This window comes from Balaenoptera ricei, chromosome 12, assembly GCF_028023285.1.
Source record: "Balaenoptera ricei isolate mBalRic1 chromosome 12, mBalRic1.hap2, whole genome shotgun sequence".
Lineage (NCBI taxonomy): Eukaryota > Metazoa > Chordata > Mammalia > Artiodactyla > Balaenopteridae > Balaenoptera > Balaenoptera ricei.
Window position 1 is genome coordinate 44,376,218 of NC_082650.1, and position 19,350 is coordinate 44,395,567.

Consider the following 19,350-nt stretch of genomic DNA (forward strand, 5'->3'; position numbering starts at 1 on the left):
AATAAGGGATAGTAAACAATGATTCTGAGATCCTAATAAATTAAAGGTATTTTAAAAGCATTAAATAAATGTTTCTCTTTTTTAAAAACCAAAAGTGAAACAGCACACAGATTTTCAATAAATTAAGATGTGAAATATTAAATCTTCAGAGTTGAAATGTCTGCATCTTCAAAGCTCCACTGGTTCCATTTGATAATGTTTGAAACTATGATTAATAACGGGACCACATTCTAAACAACTTGTGTGCAAGGCAAACTCTGCGAATATTTCCATTCACTATGGTGTTGTCCATAGCTTTACACCAGTGACCTGAAAAACAATACCGTGCCACTGGATATTCCATTTTCTTTTTCTGACGGCGGTCTGAGTAGATAGCATGTGAGCGCTGGAGACTTTTCAGGTTTCAACCCCTACCGAACAGTGCTGGTTTAAGTGCCTCCAGCTGCTGTTCCCATGAACACAGTATTGATTGGTGGTAGAGAGGATGCCATTTCTCTACCATTTGCTCCATGGGAGTCCAGGGTTTCTTGAGCTGGATATTGACTGGAAGTTCCATACATACACTGGGATGAGGAGGAAGGAATTGGGGTTTGCAAGCTGGATGCTGTAAGGGAAAATATAATCAGCAATTGAAAATTGACTGACAGTTTCTTTTTTCTGTGCCACTCACTTTACGACTTGTGCATTGAGCACATATATCTGTACTAAATTTGAGTGTGTATAATTTCTCAGAGCAATGCTCATCTTTTCTTCCATTTTCCCCCCTGCTATTCTCCCACAAATTTTCCTTCAATACATTTCACAAAGAAAATTCAATTTCAAACATAAATTCAGACAACTGTATCACCAAAATATATCCCCAGTCTACGTCCTTTTTCCAACTGCACCTCCACAACTGTAGTTCAAACCACCATCTTCTCTTACCTGGACCAACACAGCAGCCTCCTAACTAGTCTCATGACCCTCACCCTGCAGAGAGCAGCCAGGATAATCTTGCTGATGTGTATATCAAATTGTCCCTATTCTCAAATGCTACAATGACTTCCCGTTACTCTTAGAACAAAATCCAAGCTCCTTGCCCTGGTTCCTAACACCCTAGATGAATTGGTCTCTGCCTTCTGATTTATTTTACTCCCCTCTCTTCATTCACCGTACTCAAAACACACGAGCCTTCTTTCTGCCCATTGAATTTTCCCAAAATGTTCCCATTTCAGAAACTATGCAAATTTCCATTTCTTCTGCCTGGAACTCCATCATCAAATCTTCACATCATTGCCTCCTTCTTATCACTCAACTTGCAACTCAAATATTTCTGCCTCAGGAATCCTCTCCGAGCTACCTTACCTAAAGCAGCTCCTCCATTACTATTTGTCATTTTACCCTATTTAATTGACCTGAGAGTAACTGAAATTATCTTTTTAATGCATTTGTTTATATTTTCATTGCCTTATCTCTTCCTACTGGAATGTAAACTTCTTACAAGCAGGAACTCTGACCTGATTACCACCATAACCTCACACCTAAAATGAGGTTCGGCACATAATAGTAGGTTCTCAAATTTTTTTACTAACTGGCTCACTAGCACTACCTTTCCTGCATTTTTGGTTCCTGCCTTCTCAGTGCTGTTTTTCTTCTTTTTCTAAGTACCATCATCTCTGTCACTAAAAACCAGGCTTTATAATTAAGGAAATATAATTATAGGCCCTAACTCCCCTTGTACTACTCATTCACTCACTCTATTCCCTCTTATCACCCTGAAGCCCTCTTTGCAATTTACTTGTAAGCCAGCTCTGACAACTAAAGCTTAGAATCTGTCCTAGACCCAAACTGTGTTCCATCAAAGCATCCACCATCACTACAAGTAAACAGAACTAATAGTAACAATAGCAACTCCGTACATTTCAGTCTCACAGTGAGGAAACTTCCTGAAGTGGAATTTTCTGCTACATTAGAGTAACCCAGAAGCAATGACCATCTGCAGATAGCATAAGATGATAGCAGACTCTGCTCAGGGAGCGTCTGTGATGGTCATAGGAAGGGAAGAAGTGCTTCCTATTGAATTATTGGAAAAATACACTGAGTGAGGAGAGATGCAATTTATTTCATTTTCCCTTATGCTCTGTTTGGGTGTCAATGCCCTCTACTTATGCTAATCTGAAATCAGTTCCAGTGGAAGATTTCAGTCATCTCATATAAACATTAACACTCCACCTTGATACTTATATGGATATAATACTTGCCCTGTGATACCTTATTAGCAGGTTTAGAAACTAAATCTATGCATTTGTTTCTGCCCCTTTCTTCAACTCAGTGATGTAATGAGTTCCTACTATGTGGCAGACTCTCTGCTGGGTGTCGGTGACGCATCTAGTACAAGTTGCCGTATTTTCCTAGGGACAGCAACCTGGCTGGAATAAGAAGCTAGGGGACTTCATGGCAAACATACAGTTTTGTTCATTTTTACTTAAAATGTATGTTATAGAATAAGAAAGCAACATTTTCTACAGAGGTATCTAATCACATTTTACATACAATTGAGAAAGTTATGGTAACCATCATCACAAGTCACCATTTTTTAAAACTTGGAGTGGTTTTAGGATACTGATGGAGATTATGGGGTCCAAAGACAGCTCTTGGCACTGGCCCTGCTTCCAACAGTGAACAAGAGAAAGTGAGAAAAAGATATCATTATTGCCCTTGTAAAACTTAACAGAATTTTGGACTGCATTTGACAGGTTACATGAATTTTCTGCATACATAATAGATTCCAGAGATTTGTTTTGGAAAGAATACCAGATCTAGCAGTAGGTTGCATGGTGACATGTATATAGAGAAATAGCAAGGCTTTTACTAACAGATTCAGAAACATAACTTCAGATCCGAAGTGATAAACCAACTGTGGGAACGTGAGTGCCCAGTTAACACTGCATAGCTGAGGTTAACAACTTTTAAAGAATGTTTTCAAGAAATGTTAATATAATTTACCTACTACAGGAGTTCGACATGCAACTGCAGGTGGTGTGTCTGCATAAAACGAGCTGGTCTGCTTTCTACTACCATCATCTAAAATGTTGAGTGGATCATGGATGTCACCATAGGGAGGCAGGGAGCGAACACTGCTGATGACAGAAACGTGTTGATTCACCATCGAACCAAGTCTGTGAGACTCTGGGTAGTTTACGTTGCTTCCATAGTACCCTACAACAGAAAATGTTGAGAATGTACAGTTAACTTATTACAAGTAATATTCCAGGAAGATAAAAAAAGGACAAGGTAATAGGATAGAGCCCTAGAGATATCATACTGTAAATATTACATTTACATCTACATTTACAATATGGTTGGATTTGTGCTTATATATGGATATGGTTCATTATGTTGTTTTTTGTTTTAAAAAATACATAGGCATTATCGTATTATCAATTTTGAGATGTAAGACAACACCTCTCTCATATTTCCCTTATTTAAATTAATAAGATCTTACAATGCTTATGAAGAAAAAAAAAGGCACTATCAGCCTCTCACAAAGATTACTTGTCAAATACCAATTTTATTTACAGATTCATGTTTCTGGGAGAAGGACTGGCCTACACTGAGGAGAGGAGCATCCGAGCAGCCTCTACACAGAGCTTACTTTGGTGGCTGACTAAGTCCACAGATTTTTCCAACTCAGTAACCTCAAGGTACTTCAACAGGAGGCACTGCTTGGGTCCTAATCTTTAAGATCTGCTGCTAGTTCTCCGGAAGAAACATTATTCACTAAATTTTCAAAGGACAGAACATTCTTCTTTTGGGCTATTAAGGTTGGTCTCAAACATATGGTTTGACATAATATTTTTGCATCATGCAGGGCATTTAGAAGGGCAACTTTAATAAAGTCACAAGAATTAGGGATATGTTTGTATGTGGCAGAAATTGGCTCCAAATATCTAAGATTCCATGATTTTGAGAAAGCTCTACATGGGATGACATGCTGTTCACCAGAGGTAGAACTCAATGTCTGATTTTGCCTTACTGCCAACTCAAAAGCCGGGAAAATTTCTTTAAAAATGTCAATACCATTAGGTGAATTAGGAGGCAATGTTGCTCCTTGGCAGCTGGCAGCTCCTGCGTTGCTCAGGAAATTGAAGCTTCCTGTATTTAAAAACTGCATATTGTGTGAATCTTGGCCATGTGGGGATGGTCCATAGCTGGAAGATGGCCGAGAATTATATGGGGACCCAGCACAGCTGCCACTGAAGAAGTCTCTAGAAAGCTGCTGTTCACTCCAGACCATGCATCGACTGTGCTCGGGGCGATGAGGATAGAGTCCTGGTGGGGTGTGAGGCTGTGCCCTAAACACAGTCTGATAGTTAGAGTTGGTCCCATAAAAGTCATGGTTGGCTTGAGGGAGAGTAGGATAAACAGGCTCTGAGTATGCCGAGCAGTGTGGTGGGGCTGACAGTACTGGGCCCACACTCGGGGGTCTCCCTGCCATTGGCCCCTGATTAATGACGCTTCCTCGGCTCGCCATGGCTGGAGAAATGGGTGGTGTCATCAGATGACCAGAGCTCTGGGAAAGCTCCATTTGACCTGGAAAAAAGTTACCAGAGCATTCACTAGTGGCAAATTAAAAATAGATGGCTTCACATCTTTTAAAATTATGCACGATTTATTACTATACCTTTTTTCCAGCTTAGTTCATTTCTAACCTCCAAAAATAACAGGACTAGGGACCTATAAAACTCTAGGTTTAAAAAGCATCATCACAGCAGTGTATTTCACAACAGTGGCAACTTTTGGAGTTAGTGACTATGGAGGAAAGTTTGGGATGGCTTCATCCTTCCGTGGGTATAAAGATGATTAGAGACCAAGCTTGGGAAGGGCAAGGGGTCTGCTGTTCACATTTCTCTGTAATTAAAAAACAAGCTGAAGGCTAAATGGTTTGAAGTTTAGGGTAAAAGAAAAGGGCAATAATGTCAAAATGACCATGGCTTCAAAGCGGTCAATTCAAAACTTCATGCAGACCCCACTGATGAGCAATGAGTTATGAAAGCCACCAAATCCCTAGGTCTCCAATTTTCCATTGGTGGAATTACGCCCCTAAACTACCCATGCCAGGTTTAAAATTCTGTATGTTCAATGAAGTAAGGTATATAGAAGGATTTCAAAGAACACATAAGGCAATAAGCAGACTTAAAGTATTATCTAGTAGCTAGTTTAAGCCATAAACATTCAGATTGACAGAAATGGGACCCTAGACCAAAGAGGAAAATTATTGTAATGGTAATCCTAAAATAGCTGAATCTACTTTTTAATGGAGGAGAAATAAAGTCTCCTCAAAATCCAAAAATAAATAAGAAGCTCACATTTTTCGACTTTCAAAGTATTTTAATGATTTTGTGAACACCTAATCTATTTTTTTCTTCCACTAAATGAAAATAACCAATTATTGGGACCTCTGATATAACTAAGAGAGTATGTTAAAATGTGATACCTATCTTAAAAATGGTATTGATAATAATGTGAATGACAAATGTTGAAAATCACAAAAATATTATAAAGCTTTGTTATAAGTCAGTGAAGATAAGCCTTTTTATTTTTGAAATGCCTGGAGTTTACCAGCTTTAAGAAAACAAAGGAATAGGTTCCTGTGAGACATACTGAAGCCTATGTGGTTTTCTGGGTTGTTTCACAGCCTACCAGTGAGCGGCATGTTGTCTGTATTCCCAGCTGGGAATGGGTGCAGAGCAGAGGTTAAGCCTCCAGGTTGACTGGATGATAGAGGAAGATAGGCTGTTTCCACATGGCTTTCATTCTTCACAGTATCGCTGGGAACAGTGCTCCCTTTATTACGGTTGGCCAGAAAGCATGAACTCGGAGAAGCAGTGAAGGCAGCTTTACTTGCATCTGGAAAGATTTTTTTAAATAGGAAAGCTAATATCATTGCCACATTCGTAGTGGATAAGCCCAAGTTAAAAGAAAAACTGAAAATGTTCTAGGGTTGTGTCATAAATCTGGAAATTCCTGAGAAGTGTTTTCCATGGGAAATAAGACTGGCAGATCTTTGGTGTTGGCAGTGGTGCTGGTTTTTGTTAACTGTATATTTGTGGATGTAGGTGTGTTCTTCAGGGCACTAAATAATCCACTCTGTAGTGAACAGCCTTCAAAATGCAAGTCATCAGATCCCAAATATATTGTGTCCCTCTTTCTTTAAATTCCTATAGAACTCATCTCTACACCATTTATAAGGTGGTATACCACGTGCGCAGTCTTAAATTCTAGTTATTTTTGTATTATCGTCACTTCTCCAATTTTACCTAAGTTCTCAGAAGTTAAGAATATTGATTTGTATTCTTCAGAGTTTCCAGTAAAGTACCTTGACTACTCTATATACCAATGGAGGAAAGAAAAAATAGGGCTCTCTTAGTGTTAGTATCTTGTGTTAGTAGTGACATTTTGGGGGTAAAATCTGAGACTGTTATAAATCCATTTAACATGTGGGCTTACAAATTCTCCAACTTAGATTTCAACAAAGAAATATGCAAAACAAGATATACATTTTAAATTACCTGAGTTCTTCATGTACTTGTCCAGTAAATTCTGTAACTCCTGCTCTTTGTCATTATTAAACTGGGTCTCCATGGCCAACAGAATGTATTCATCAAGAAGCATTCGGATCAAATGGAAAGAACCTTGTTTATGGATAGGGAATGGGGAGAGGGCATTGTGAGATGAAATGAGGGAGAGAAAGAGAAGGAAGGAGAAAGAGAGAAGTCAAGTTATCTTTGTGACCATCTCGCAACACTTTACAAGGAGCAACTGAAATAAACAAATACTTGTTGGACTTTAAATGACCTGCTAAGACCAACATGCTTAACTTGGGTCTCTAATCTTTTTGTGTACCGCCTGCCCAGCTCACTGTGTGTACTGTCCTGCCAGCTCTTTGGCCACTAATTACATCAAAGGAAAATTCGGATGAAAGTGAGACATGCTTTATGCTTTAAGAGGGCACACATTGGAGTGTGATAAGCTTTAACCTGGGGAGAATGAGCTCTACTCTGCTCTATTTCTGTTTACTTTGTACTAAATAATTAGACAATAGCCAACATGGTCTGAAAAAAGTATCAAGTAAGGAGATGTCTTTCTAGCCTGAAACAAAATGCTCTTTCATTTGAAAAAAAAGGAGAAAAGTAATTTTCATGTGGAAGATGTCCTGGAAAACCTTAAACTTCTTTTAACTATTCAACAGATTTTCCAACAAAAGTCTTTTTTCATAATAAGGTCAGGTTTAAATACTGTATAATTTAAGAAACCTTAAATATAAGCAACATATTTCAAATAATAGACAATATATTTTGTTCATCCCTCAATACAAGTTCACTGATTTTATCTAATTCTGTTAAAAATTAAATGAACAAATTTAGTTAATTGTAACCTATTTTATAATGCGAGGATTCTCAAAATGCAACTACTAAATGTGGAGGTACTGTCCAGGAGATAGCATTATAACTACAAACTAAGAATCTCAGAAATTTTAGGAAAAAGAAGGTATTCAATTTTTGAAAAAGCTAACGACTCAATTTTTTCATAAGTTGTATAAATCAGGATAGATGGTTCAAAAACATATGACAGTATGTCTTCCAAGCTGGTCTTTGATTCTTGGAATACAGCTATGAGGGCAGGTTCCTGGAAAAGATGCAAACATTTGCCATATTTCAATGAATAGTGGCTTTGGAAAATAATGTATTAATTATTGTTTATTTGCTTGTTTAACAAAGAAAATTTATCTAAGCACTGATGGAGTGTAATGGTTATAGCTGCTATTTATTGTGTTTACCAGGTTCTGGCAATGTATTTTTATACATATCACGTCACTCAAGTGCCTATATAACCCAATGAAAGAAATATTCTCCCATTTCTACAGTGAGCAGCCTACCTTGGGTTAAGCCAAGCCAAAGAGAAGCAGTGTTAGGATTTAACTCTGCAAGTGGTCTGCTACAAAACCCAGGCTAAAACCAACCATTCTCTACCGGCTCAAGAGTCTGATTTGAGGAATGACAGTGCCACACGTTTAAAAATTGATAGGAAATGTGACTGAGAAATGAATGATGTAATTCATCTAAGAAGAGTTTTATAAAGCACATAAGATACCAAAGCTAGATGCATTGTTCAAGGTGAGATTATGCATTACTCGAGCACCAAAAAAGCTCCACTTTAGCAGAAAGTCTTGAGCCCTCTTCTTTAATGATCTTCCATTTTGTTTGCTGGTCTAAAAGTAAAGGAACAAAATGAAACTATAAAATCTGTCATTTCATTATTACATGCTTCCTACGTAAGATCAAGAGGTAGAAAAACTGACAAATGGACAGATTGACAGGGCATGCCATTTATTTTATCAAATACAATGATTTGTCTAGGGATTTTAATTTTCATCTGGCTTTGCCATCATTTTTCAGGCTGACAGATCTTTATTCTATGTGGTTTTGTTACCTAATAAATTGGACAACGAAATGAAATAATTTACAAAATATTTTCTCTCTTAATTTTCCTTTGACAGAGCTTTAAAAAGAGAAGGCGAAATGTGAAGGAAGGGTTATATATTTCTGTGAATGATTAACTCTGACTTCTCTGGTCCTGAATGATAATCTGTTTTCCTTCCAGGAGAAAAAAAGTCCCTACACTATAACTAGTTTCCTTGATATGGAATGGCTAACACCAACTGGTGATGGATATATTTGTTCTTATGGCCTTGTTTCATGATGGATGACTTGAAGGTTAACTGAAAGAGTTGAAGAAACCACATGAAAACACAAAATACTGAGCTCCTGGAATTAAAAAATGTAAATACTTAAAACCATATCTTCTGTCAGCTTTTATGAAAACGTGCTTTTTAAGAAAAGGGCCAGCTCTTTCCAGTTTCTAAGTTTATCTTTCACTACTGATGTTACACAGCTGTACACTTATTGACTGATAGGGAAGGAATAGTGTCTTGTAGTCTGTCAGAAAACGATGAATAGAATTGAAACTGTGCCCAGTGCTCTCAAATCTGCCATATTTCTAATCCTGATATTTGACTTCCCTTATTGGTAGGGTTTCAAAAGCTTTTCAAAGCATTATTACACACAGCCTATCACCACTCCCCGCCATTCAAGAAATTACAGCCAGTTTAGCATTTACTATTAACAAAATTTTATTTTCTGAATATGTCATTGAAAAATACCTTAATAACTCTCTGCTCTACCACAGTATCCAACCATTCAATAAAAGCCTCCACAGTGGCATTCTTCTTAAGGAGATCTTTCAGTTCTTGGAACACTGTGATAGAGTCATCTACCATGTAAAAAGGAAAAAAAAAAAAAAAAGCAGAATATTGCACACTACTTTGAACCCAAGAGGAAACCTAAAAGTAGAAATCATTAATAATTTTATAGAATAAAAGGGCAAGACAGGTAGATTAAATTAAATGTGTTAAAGAAATTAATTTCATATCCTGGAAACTAACAAAAAAATCCTTAGTTCTTTACTCTTCAAAATTTTAATCATAAGTGTATATGTTTTGGTATATATTGAAATGCAGGTTTATATACTATATACTAGGGAAGAATTGTTGTCAGTAGAGATGATTATTCATTTTGAATGCAGTGCTTTCATTAAATGCAACAGATTAGTTGAAACCTAATGACTGAACTAAGCTAGACTTGTTGATTTCCTGCTTTCTGAAATATCCTTTATCTTTAGCAAAAATTAAATTCTGCCCTGAAGAATTGAGCCACTTAAATAAATAATCTTTTATCATGTAAAAGTTAAAGGGGCAGTTAAGGACTATTATTTTATTAAAGAGTTTGAGGTTTACTGAATCCCAAAGGGTAATATAATTTTATGTTAAGAAACAGAAAGCAGGACTGAGGTTGGACTGTCCCCAGAGAGCAGTGTGCTATAGCCTATAGGAGGCTGCATTTTTTGGTGTTTTCAGAGAGAAACGATGGGAGAAATAGTGGGTTGTTATCCCTGGGAAATGGAACCTGGTTGTCCGGTCACACGTCCTGGCTTGGTAAATTCTGTCAGACTGTCCAAACCTAAGCAGGGCATTTCGGCTTTGAAAAACAGTATTGCATTGAGATACCATTTTGGTATGCATTATACGCCATATGATGCCAAGAGTGCAAAACGCATGGAAATGCGTATGCATGTAATATAAAACTGGAAGAAAACTCACAAAACTCAAAACTGTTTTGATTATTCCCAGGTTTTTTCTATTTGGATTATTTCTAGGCAATGAGATTATAGATGACTTTTATTTTCCTCTTAATATTTTCTATATTTTCCAGGTTTTTCACAATCAGTAAGAACAACTGTTTTAAAATAGACAACAATTTTAAAAATTAAAAGCATTTCTCTAAACCAGACTTTCTCAAACAGATATGATTTTGTAGTCCAAGGGGACATTTGGGAATGTCTGGAAACAGATTTGGTTGTCACAACTCGGAGGAGTCTGCTGCTGGCATGTAGGGGAGAGCGGCCAGGGATGCTGCTGAACGCCCTTCAATACACAGGACAGCCCCACTGCCCTATCAAACAGGTAGGCATCCGGCCCAAGACATCGGTAGTGCTGAGGTTGGGAGACCCTGCCCTAAACAAAAAGAGAAGACTTACATTCAGTGTAGATATCAGATTCAGTGTCTGTGCTGCCCGAAATGGTGAGAAGGGCCTGAGATCCAATACTATTCAAGTCAACCTTTTCAATGTCAGATACCATAGAATTCACGACATGCTGGTCAAAGAGAGCTGGTCTGGCAATCTCCATAAAGAAAGTAAAAAAGACACTAAATTATATCACTGATCCTCCATCGAAAGAAAATTTTAGCTTCTAGAGAAATAGTTCCTTGAGAGAAGAGTATCATAAATAACTCTTTTTTTTATTTTAAAACTAAAAGCTGTAGCTGAGATTCATGATCATCTCTGTTAAAGGTTTGAAAACTATTTTTGGAATAAGAAAATATTTTTTTTTACCCGTGGTCATAAAATAGGAATTTCACAACGTTAAATTTCTTATCTGGAACTATCCCAAGCTAGTCTTTCAAAATTTAGGGGGCTAGAAACCTTCATAAAGCAAAGGATCATTTGAGGAGAGGGCAAGTCTATTTTAACAATATACAAACATGTAACTCTAATTTAAGAATTACTTTTTCCTCCCTATTTAAGAGAACTAAATTAGAGATAGTTTAAAATGTGTTGTGGCTTTCACAACATCACACGGGCTCATTCCCCATAACCTATTAATTTTATTAATTGGATTCATTTATTAATTGAATTCATCTGGCAAATAAGAGTTTTACATTTTACGTTTCATTCAAAAGTTTTTTTTTCTTTTTTTACTTTCTATTTTGAAATAATTTAAAATTTACAAAAAAGTTGCAAAAGTAGTGCAGAGTATTTTCACATACTCTCTATCCAGCTTCTCCTAACATCATCATCTTACATAACCTTTGTATATTATCAAAATCAGGTACAATACTAGTAACGCTGGTACAATATTAGTAACTAAACTAACTAAACTACCGAATTTCATCAGTTTTCCCACTAATGTCCTTTTTCTGTTCTAGCATTCACTCTAGGATCTCATGTTGCATTTAATTGCTGTCTACTTAGTCTCCAATCTCTGAAAGTTCCCCAGTTTTTGCTATCAGATGATTCATTTTTGATTTGGTGACTCAAATACCCTCGGCTTACCAACGTACCTGTGCAAGATGTAAGAAAGATGTTTGTCGTTTCAGAGATGATACAAATCTTCGCACAATAGGTATTTTCTTGTCAGTTAGAGCTTCTGGCAAATTTTCCAAGGATGAAACAACCCATTGTTCCCAATTTTTAGCAAAATTTCTTATGTCTGCTAATAAGCTACAAAAAATCCCCAAAGAACAAAAAACTCTGTATTAAATGCTAAGTAGTTCAAAATGCATTAAATAAATGCAGTTTAATGGAGGTATATTATTACTCTTTGATTCCAAGAACATGACTGAAGTCAGCCTAGGTCTGCCATTTATCATCTTGGTCAAAATACTCAGTCTCCTGAAGGTCCAATTTCCTCATCTGTTAATAGGAATAAGAATAGTATCCAGGGGCTTCCCTAGCAGTCCAGTGGTTAATACTTCGCCTTCCAATGCAGGGGGTGCGGGTTCAATCCCTGGTCGGGGAGCTAAGATCCCACATGACTCGCGGCCAAAAAACCAAAACATAAAACAGAAGCAATATTGTAACAAGTTCAATAAAGACTTTAAAAGTGGTCCACGTCAAAAAAAAAAAAAAAATTAAAAAAAAAGAAAGAATAGTATCCATGTCACAGGATTATTATGAGGATTACATGAAATAATTCATGGAAAGTGTTCAGGTTAAAACTTGGCAGGCAGAAAGTGATCAATAAGACATAATTTATTATTAATATTAATTCATAATTCAATCATTTTCTATAAAATATTTCTGGGAAAAGGTAAGTGTGCACTTGATTTTGCATATCTTGGCTTACTGAGAGACACGCATAGGGATCATAATGCCATTTCAGGTATTTAATATTTGTTTCTAGTAACATATTCTTATAATCCAAATATAACTAATTACCACAAACATACTAAATTACCAAAAATTACCACAAACATACTAATTAGAGGACTCCATTTAGGAAATTGCAAAGGTTGGTTGTGTATATATTATGAAAACATACAAAAATTTATAAATCCATCAACAATCTACATATTATATCTCAACAAAACAGATCTAAATATATTTAGGATGGGGCATATGTTGGGGAGCAGTGACATGGTACAGGAAAAACACAGGCAGAGTGTGGAGTTAAACAGACCTCAATTAAAATCTAGGTTCTGCTTCTTAAATATCAGCTGACTCTGGGCAAATAAATTAATTTCTTTGTACTCTCAGGTTCCTCTTTGTGAATTTGGATCATAACAGTTACTTTAGAATAGCCTGACAAGTTGTTTTAAAAAAATCCAATTGTTCAATGATAAGAATTGGTTAAATAAAGTATAGTATTTTTCGGATGCTGGATTTCTATGCAATCAATCATTTAAAAAAATGCTAATCTATATTTGTTGATATGGAAAGATTTTCATAGTATACTGCAATAGTATGTGTACTATAATTCCATTTTTAACATTCCTAGAAAAAAGTCTGTGAGATACAATAATAACCTAAGACATTAAGAATGTGGTAAGACAATGAGTGATTTTTTTTTAGTTTTATTTTATATGAGTGATTTTTTAAATGCGTTTATGGGTGTTTTTCATTTTCTAAATGAATATGAACTACTTGCATACTTAAGAGATAAATACATAAATAGTACTTCTCAGGCTAAGTGAAATAATTTATGTAAGTCTCAAATCCCACACTGTGTTTAATAAAAGTCAGCTATTATTACTATTAGTTACACGGCTGAATGCCTGTCACTATGTAAGCATAGCCATTTTGCTGTGACACAGAAGTGTTAAGTGTACCTAATTCAGAGCTCAGGCTAGATGTTTAAAGACAACGTATTAATAATTAAAAGAAACTACTGACCAGGTCAATATCAATTATTATTTAAATAAATAAACCAGTCTAGAGGAAAAGGTAAATCAAAAATAAAGATTGTTCTATCAATCATCATGTATTTATTGAGAAACAACTATGCCCACCCTATATGTATTTGTGCCCCAAAATACTAAAATAAATTTCATTACTTTATTAGAATTCGTTTTTTAAAAATTGGCTTTTTTTTCAAGTTCCTATTGTTCTCACATCAGAACAACAGGAAGACTTTGTGAAAAATCTTCAGGCGTCATTTCAATTTGAGATCTTATTCCTTTGTTAAAAGAAGGTAATAATTCCATTATGCTACTTTTTGATTTTGGCAATTAAGACCAAAGTTATAATAAATATAATTTTCCTTATAGTTTTATTATTGTGATTATTTTCCATCAATTATCCCCATTCATCTCCCTCTAGCCAGTTTCCATTGAAGAGCTTCCTCAGTAACCTAAAGGTCAACTACACTTAAATATTTGTTTTTCATGTGGGCAGCTCTCAAATTAAAGGGATTTCAGGATTGTTCCATCGATTTTGTTCATTGAGGTTTGAATATAAAAACTGAGGCACATCTCTTATAGCTCATACAAAGGGACAGGAATAGGAAAATAATATTGGTAAATGAATGAATTTCTACTTAATGTTTTGCTTTACCATAATGTATAAGGTTAAACCCTACACAAGCAACTATCATATTTTATTAACTGAACCTACCTTTCAGGCATTTCTTGCATTGTTGCAGGAATGAGTACATCTGTTAGAACCTTAATCACAGCAAAAGAGAGTTAACATAAATCCTTAATATTTCTATAGAAACACACTTACTCTTTGTCAATTACTTTGTATTCCTAGCTTTCTAGAGAATAATATGTTAACTCATTTCTGAAAGTTATACTTTTATCTCTAAAATGAATGTATATATGTAAGTTGTGTATGTGTGTTTGTGTGTTTGTGTGTGTGTGTGTGTGTGTAAAAGGCAAGGGGAGCGGGGGTATATAGAAGCACTGCAGTGCTAGTTAAGCAGGTGACACGAATGTACCGGGTACAGAGAGCTAATTATTGGAACATAAAGAACACTGAAAATAAAGGGCTAGACTGAACCTTAAATGTGGGTGATATGGTGAGTAGGACCTTGATGAGAACTAGTAAAAAGAAAAAAAGAAAAAATTAGTGCCGACTGATCCCAGCCCAGGAAAAACTATGATAAATAAAGGAGATGGGGAACCAGATAGGATATGAACAGTACAGATCCCCTAGGCTGCTCATAAACTGAGTGTGCCAGCCTGGAGAAGAGGACCAAGAGGTCCTCTTGGATATTTCAAAGATATTTCAAAACGTGAGTAGATAGTCATCTACAAAGGCCTGGGCAGCTTACCAGCAAAATGCACATGTAGTCCGTGTATATGAAACACTAAAACAAGAGACAGTATCGTATATGCCCAGTATGCTAGTTACCAATGAACTGGCCTTGGCAATCATGTACAGTTTTATGGACTAAAAGCTGACCACTTTCTAGGGATGGGATGAAGATCTTACAGAAGCTCGTATTACACTGCTCTATTTACAGTGCTCACTGTGCCTCCCTGGGTCCACCAGGAGGAGGAAAAACTCTGTGCATGTAACGGTACTTAAACTCTGGACTTTTGTGTTGGACTCAAAGAAATAGACCATTTGCTGGGGGAGGAAGTTATGCTTTAAGGATATTTCTTGGAGGTGTTGAATCACAGTCCAAAACAGCTTTACCTTGATGCTGGTAAATGTGTGTGCACGAGTCCAGGTCTTTTCTTATACCTACTCTTAGAACCACCTTCTTTCCCCTTTCTGGTTACTTCCTCATGTCTTAAACACTTCAGACCATCTGTCAGTGCAAACTAAACCCTTTCTCTCTAAATGATGATATTCTTATTTGACCCAGAAAAATGAGACAATCCTTGCTCTCCTTTGTCCTTCTTCAGCTTTAGCTTGAACTAAAGGTAGAGACTCTATTTTCTTATACTGCGATGAGGAAGAACGGAACAGAGGATGAAAATATGGGCTCCCTCATCCTGGTTCAAGCCCACCTACAGTTCTTGATGTGCAAAGTTGCTTCTGGACTGAGTTCATCTAGCTTCTGCTTCACTTCTCTGCAAAGCTGAGAACGTAACAGCAGCAACTAACTTAGAAGGATTTTACTTCCTAAACACTTAACAGGACTCCAGCTTGGGTTTTCTTGCTCACTCAAATTATGTTCTAAAAGGAAAGCTTTTGTTTTTCCTTCTGACAATTTGGGAGGTTAATGTAGACAAACTCACTTTAAAATACCCAGATTGCAATACAGTTTTCTTCCTTAGCTTGGACTTGTGTCTGCTCTAACTAGGGAACGGACTGTTGGGGGAATTAGCTTCACCCTGTTCCCCGCTGAATGGCTGGCGAGATGGCCAACCAGCTCCTATTTGTTTACGATATCCTCGTGATCCTTCTGTAGACACTTAGGGACTCTTATTTGGCTTAAGAACAGAATTGGTCATGAATGCATTAACGCTAGAGATTTCCAAATTTTTCAAGTTATTAGTCCCATAAGAGTGCTTAATTCTGCTTTCCCCAAAACACTGATACTGTGAAAAAGCCACTAAGTTATTTACTCTGAAAACACCTTAAACAGTTAATAAAAATTAACTAAGTTTTTATGGAAGTATGTCACATTTAGAATCATTCTTAGCTGTAAAAAGAAACTGATTTTGTTTTATTTAATGAAAAGTTATATTAAAATACATTCACTCTTAAATATACACTATTAAACTGCTTGCTTTCTCCTCAGAAAAAAAATTAATAGTGTATCTCCAGCCAGGAATAACAAATTTATTGAAAATATATTGCAAAAATTTAGATGGAATGTTTTTTAAAGAAATATATGGTTCATGTTTGACATCCTAAGGAGCTTACCTTATAAAGAATTGAGTCACAAACACAGAAAATGTCAATGATAACAGGGTTTTCAAGCAGGGGAAGAAGATGATCAGGCATTCCTTGCCAAAAGTGTAATAAGAAATGCTGGATCTAGTTGAGAGCAAAGCGTATGTACATTAATATTAACATTTTCCTCAACATGAACTCATATGAAGAACAGGACAAGAACGTTTACATAATATAGTCAGCAAAGCATTCTTTGTCACTCTTACCTCCTCAAAGTTTCCATTTATTGCATTGTCCAGGATGCACTGGCAGTGAGTTTTGTACATCATTATTAGGGTATCAACCTATTTCAAGGAAGAAAAATCTTAACAAAAGCACCCTTTCAGCGCTGCCTTCATTTTGTTCATGCATTCATTTGTTCATATATTCAAACACATTTTTAAAGTTCCTGTTATGTACCAAGCATTGTGCTCAATCCGAGGAATCAAAAATAAAAGCACAATTCTTATTTTAAGGAGCACACAGCCTTGTGAAGGGAGAAAGGCAAGCAAATGGACAATTGCAGGACAGTGTGATAAGAATGATGAAAAAGCTGATTGTTCAGGGAACTATGGGCCAAAGCAACATTGTTTTCTGCTTAACAAAAAAACTACCTTTGACTGGAGAAATAAATGTAAAATGGTAAAATACATCAACTCTTCACACAGTTTTATTAAGTAGGTGCTTGGGCAGTGTGGTGCAGTGGTTTCCAGTTTCGGTTGTGGGGTCAGCTAACACTGAGCATCAGCTCCACTGCACTGTTTTGCACGGGTTGCTTTGTCTCTGACCCCAAGCTTTATATCTTCAAGTAAGGTAGTAATAACATATCATTCATAAGGTGTTAAAGAAGATAAAATGAGACATGATGCACCTGGAACAATTTTCCTGGTATGAAGTATAAGACTTTACTACATTACCTAAAATTAGTAATAATATCAAATGACTTGTTGACCAAAAAAAGATTTGAACATTAAATGTCTGTTATGAAAATTCTTTATTTCCATGTTACACTGATATTTGTATTGCAGGGATAGAAAGTTTTAAACATATTTTAAAATATGCGATGGATTAGAACTTGATAATATTCGGGCAAACTAACAATATTCATATTCACAACATCTTTATTTCATAAGCTAGAAATATTCCTACCTGTTACAGGTTGTGTGTTCTATGTGAACAGAAACAGGCTTAGAGGTTAGAGGTGTGAGCTTTGCCTGCAGGATACCTGGATTTGAATGCTAGCTCTAATCTGCTACGTGATGCTGGGCAAACTACTTTACATTCATGTGTTTTAATTTCCTCATCTATAAAATGGAGATCATAATAACAGTAAATATCTAGTCAGGTTGTTATGAGGACTAAATAAATTAACACATGAAAGTGGTTGGAGTAACCCATAATTCATGTTAAGAAACTTACAGTTGTTAGCTATTTTTACCTTCATAGTATCTAGGGTGGTCATGATGATGGGGGTGTCCTACCCCAACTCTTTGCTCTCCAACCTTTGTCCCTGCAGCCCAGCAACAGCACATATCTTTGTGGTTTAGCGCAAAGCTGTATAACGATGACATGCAGATTACCAATCTACTTCTAAGGAGGTATGCTGACTACACACCTCTGGCAGGACATGTCACCATTGATGCAAATGAGACATGCTCTTTATTTTAAGCAACGATTTTATATTTTTAGATAGGTTGCCAAGACATATTTCTAAAATGAGGATAAGGACAGCATGAAAGATAGGAAGGAATTCATAATTGTTGTCCAAAATTAACCCTTTGATCCCTGAAACCTACTAAAGTACAAGTAAACTTTTATCTTCACAAATATTTCCATTTATTTGTGTCAAAATTTTTTCTCCTATACACAAATCATCAAAAAATTTAAATCTTATAACTGATAATTTATTTAATATTTACATAGTCTTAGGACAATAAATTTTCACTGTAGCATACTCTGCAGTCTTTATAAACATACTTTTGCTCAATTTTCTGAGAATAGACATCACATTACAGAGGGTAGGAGCAGAGGCAAGGCTTAGCTCTAGTAAGGTCAGTGAGCAAGTGGGGGGAGGGTGGCAACTGCCTTGAGTGACACTGTGATGGGGGCAGAAAGCAGGCCTCTCAGCTTCAGCCAGCACCCCTCACTGGGGTCAGCTTCTCCCTAGGAAGTCTCCATCCTTCCTGCCTCAAGAAAGTAGGTGCTTAAAGTGCTTAGCCTCAGCCCCACCTGTCTTTCTAGGAACTGACAACTTACCTGGGGAACCTGACTACTGGCTAAGAAGGTAAAAGGCAGGGCCCAGATGCCCTCAAGGGACAAAGAGTATTAGTCCCTGGAGCTCATGATGGGGACGACTGGGAATGAATTTAGAAACCAGGGGTTATTTAAGCATCTTGAATACTGAATGAGAAATGACCTACAGACCAGTTTTTCAAGTTGGCAGGTAAGGAAGTCCTTGGAAGCTAGCAGAGAAGCTGAAATAAACTATTGGAACATATTCTTCACTTCTCTTTTTTTTCTTTGTTACTCTCTCCATCTACCCTCCTCACCTGGTATATTTACACAGTAAACATCTTCTTGATATGTTTTTATGTAAGCTATCCTCTCCACAAAGGTGAGCCAACAATACCCTCCCCCAAAGAACTGTGTTCCCTGAGGTCCCGCAGACTTCCACAAGTTCCCCCACAAAGTGCCACATGTTAACATCTACTGAAGGTGTCTCAAATCTGAAGTCATAATATCACACATTATTTCTATATGGTTAAAAAAATGATGTGATAACCTTGAGGAATGTGATGGGAGAGGAGAATAGTAGGAAGGGGACATACTCCAGGAGACTTGAATCAGCATCTGAGAATTATC

The 19,350-nt window shown here is 36.5% G+C and overlaps 1 protein-coding gene across 1 annotated transcript in view; it reads right to left on the bottom strand.

Annotated features, from left to right (window-relative positions):
- Positions 1 to 428: 428 nt before the first annotated feature.
- The window catches only part of RFX6 (regulatory factor X6), a 52,847-nt gene continuing 33,925 nt past the window's right edge, over positions 429 to 19,350 (bottom strand). Inside the window, exons 8-19 of the mRNA XM_059941973.1 lie at positions 16,716 to 16,793; positions 16,480 to 16,593; positions 14,272 to 14,321; positions 11,721 to 11,880; positions 10,636 to 10,780; positions 9,203 to 9,312; positions 8,134 to 8,251; positions 6,552 to 6,674; positions 5,683 to 5,889; positions 4,060 to 4,572; positions 2,986 to 3,198; positions 429 to 604 (exon numbers count right to left, since the gene is read on the bottom strand). Of these exons, the coding sequence (XP_059797956.1) occupies positions 429 to 604; positions 2,986 to 3,198; positions 4,060 to 4,572; positions 5,683 to 5,889; positions 6,552 to 6,674; positions 8,134 to 8,251; positions 9,203 to 9,312; positions 10,636 to 10,780; positions 11,721 to 11,880; positions 14,272 to 14,321; positions 16,480 to 16,593; positions 16,716 to 16,793 (2,007 nt within the window). The remainder of the gene's footprint in view (positions 605 to 2,985; positions 3,199 to 4,059; positions 4,573 to 5,682; positions 5,890 to 6,551; positions 6,675 to 8,133; positions 8,252 to 9,202; positions 9,313 to 10,635; positions 10,781 to 11,720; positions 11,881 to 14,271; positions 14,322 to 16,479; positions 16,594 to 16,715; positions 16,794 to 19,350) is intronic.